The sequence below is a fragment of the Betta splendens genome, chromosome 16 (assembly GCF_900634795.4).
Source record: "Betta splendens chromosome 16, fBetSpl5.4, whole genome shotgun sequence".
Lineage (NCBI taxonomy): Eukaryota > Metazoa > Chordata > Actinopteri > Anabantiformes > Osphronemidae > Betta > Betta splendens.
The window spans coordinates 2046003-2049166 of NC_040896.2; the positions used below are offsets into that span (position 1 = coordinate 2046003).

Sequence of the window (3164 nt, forward strand, 5' to 3'; positions counted from 1 at the left end):
CATGTAGCTAAATAACGTTATGTAACAAGCTAGTTAAGCTAGCAACAGCACAATAGCTAAAGTACCGGTTACCTAAACACTGGCGTCAACCCGAACTGCTGGGACGCTCGCGACATACGTCACTGTAAAATGACCTCCTCGCTTCTTCTTCTTCTTCTCCTTCCTGTCCCTTAAATGGCCGGTGGCAACCAACTTAATTGTGCATTACCGCCACCTAGTATGCTGGAGTGTAGACCAGAGTTGATCAATCAGGAAAAATAAATAAACAAACAAACAAAAACAAATTCTACCTAAATTCTATCCAACCATTGTGATTCCCCTCAGAAACAAGACTAGTGCCCTATAACTTCCTGACCGACTGAGTATCTGCTGTAGTGTGAATTCCGGTACTCTGTGCTGTCTATGTTCTCGTCAATCTGTCCCTTGCTAAAATGTACTGTTGACAGTTACACACCATGTGCCCCACTGATTCCTCCACCTGACAAAAATCACATAGCCTTGACTGGTGTTTTCCCATTAAACGTAATGTCTGATTCAGCTTTGTGCGTCCAAAATTAAATTATTTTATTGAAATTAAAGCTGAACTGGAATGTGAGCATAGAAGGATTTTGCTTGGCTTCATCTGTTCTACCCACTGTAATGTTGCTGTAATGGCTAACAATTCTACTGTATATACTGCAAGATGATCTTTGATAGATGTTCTTTGCTTAATGGATACCTGTAAAGCTGGGATGGTAAATGCAAACCGGGTTCTTCCTGTAATGGGATCTTTGGAGCCGTCTGTGTAAATTTCAGTATATTCGTGATATAACGCATGAATCCGTTCCTCCACCAACACAGTCATTGTGCTGGTCTTCTTGGTAGATGGTCGCTATTTAACATATCTAAATCAACTGATACTTGCAAAAATAACCATGCAGGAGTTGCTTTCAGTGTCACTGTAGGGGAGAATGTTTTCTGGTGTAATCCTACTTCATTTCCAACAGATGAGATGTTCCATATCAGACACTCGCTCGTTCCCTTCTCACTTCCCAGCTTGGGATAAGGATCTTTGATGCTGGATTTTTAGTGTGCCCTTTTAAATTAGCCCAATAGCTCATCACTAGCTTATCACTAGCTGTTCATCATCAATAGGCGTGGTCTTAATCGCACCACAACATAGTCTCAGTGCTTGTGCCTGGACTACTTCCAACATCTGAAGCGACCACTGACGCAAACACCAAACTCCCATAGTCCAGGACAGATCTAATCAATGCTATATACATACTTTTCAATGCCGCTCTACTTGCTGCCCAGCCCGACCCAGGTAGACATCTCATTACATTTAACACCTTTCTACATTTATTAATGACTTTACTAACGTGCTCCATTCCAAATTAGTTTTGAATGAAACCACACTACCAAGAACTTAAATATTTTAACCTTACAGTATTTGTCCATACATTTGTGCCTCCACTTCATTAATTTCTTTCTTCTCCCTGGTAATTATATGTGATTTAGTCTTTTCCACTGAAAATCTAAACCCTCATGAATATGACCGCTGTTAAGGGAAAAATTGTTTCTTCCTTATTCTATGCAGGTATTATATGATTTATGACTTATGTTCTGCAATTAATATCTTCTGTTTTGTCTTACTTCTGTTTTATGTGTTTGACATTTCACCTACATTGTTCAATGGTTGTCTTTGCCTGATAGACCCTCGACTCTAGCTCCCAAACCCAAGGCCGGGGAGTTGTCTCTCTCTGTCTGTTGAGACTTAGTGCTCCTTCCTCTCTGATAGTTGGACATCAGCGATGCAGGTGTGAGCATGTGAACATCTCCACACACGGCGACAGGGATGAGATGGTGCATGCAGTCTGATTGGGCTACACAGACGTTCCATCGTAGTCGGACAGAGGGGTTTAAAGGCAGAAGCAACTTGAGGATCGTGGGCTCTTTGCATCACACCTTTGTGGTGTGTGCACTGATCTCCCAGCTGGTTTTTGGTTTGTTGATGTGCACGATTAACACCCATGTTTTTGATTTGCTTTCCCCATTATTTTTATTTTCCTTTATTTTTGTAATAAATCCCACAAAAGACTGTCAGGGCGTTGTAGATGACGGACCCACATGCACAGCACAATACAGCTTGGAGATGTTAAAAGGATAGTTTATTCCAGGTACAAGGTCCAGATCAGGCAGAGTCATACACGGGAGGTTATACGAGATTAAACAAGGTCAGGCAGAGACGGCGTCAGGGACAGGCAAGGTCATACACGAGAGACTGATTACAATACCAAATCGTTGGGCGAAGAGTCGTGGTCAGGCAGGCAGGCAAGGTCGGTAACAGGCAATAGTAGATAACCAGGGCAGACAAGACAGGCAGGGACTAGGCAGGCTCGGAATCAGAGGTCAAGAACAGGATGCACGATACACGACAGGACAAGATCAACGAACGCTGGAAAGTGGTGATAACACGCAACAATCTGGCAAATTACAAGGGTGAGAGGTGGGGCTTAAATACGAGGCGGACTGATAGCAGATGAGGTGCAGGTGTGGATAATAAGAACCGGTACAGACAGGGAACAGCTGATGATGTGACGTTAGCAGGAAGTCCTTTCAACATAAAAGCGGATATAAAGCCAGGACGTGACAGTACCCGCCCCCCCAGGGCGTCTCCCACGGCGCCCACGGGGAGCCCCCCCGACCAGGGCAGGAGAAGGGTGGTTCAGGAGGAGGGACCGGATCCAGGCGTTGCCCCCGTCGCCGCCCTAGCGTCCTGGCGGAAACCGTCCGGGGCAGGAGCCTCCGGATGCGCCTGATGGAAGTCCCGGATGAGCAAGCGGTCCAAGATGTCCCGAGCCGGGACCCAGGACCTCTCATCCGCCCCGTAGCCTTCCCAGTCCACCAGATACTGGAAGCCCTCGTCGCCTACAGTCGAGGAGTTCCCGCACTGAGTAGACCGGGTGACCGTCCACCACCCGGGGCGGAGGCTGAGTCGGTGGAACCAGAGGACAGGAACGGTGAGGCTTGAGCCGGCTGACGTGGAAGGTGGGGTGTACTCTCATGGACCTGGGCAATGAGAGTCTCACGGACACAAGGTTAATAACCTGGGCTACACTGTATGGACCAATGAATTGTGGTGTCAACTTACGTGATGACCCCTGGAGCCGCAGGTCCTTAGT

At 46.5% G+C, this 3164-nt stretch overlaps 1 protein-coding gene across 2 annotated transcripts in view; it reads right to left on the reverse strand.

Annotated features, from left to right (window-relative positions):
* Positions 1-315, reverse strand: part of rbm42 (RNA binding motif protein 42) — a 4852-nt gene extending 4537 nt beyond the window's left edge. The window contains exon 1 of one of the 2 annotated variants that reach the window (XM_029129560.3): positions 73-315. In XM_029129560.3, the coding sequence (XP_028985393.1) occupies positions 73-116 (44 nt within the window). In that variant the 5' untranslated portion in view covers positions 117-315. The other variant, XM_029129561.3, reaches the window with a different exon arrangement.
* Between the last annotated feature and the right edge of the window lie 2849 nt (positions 316-3164).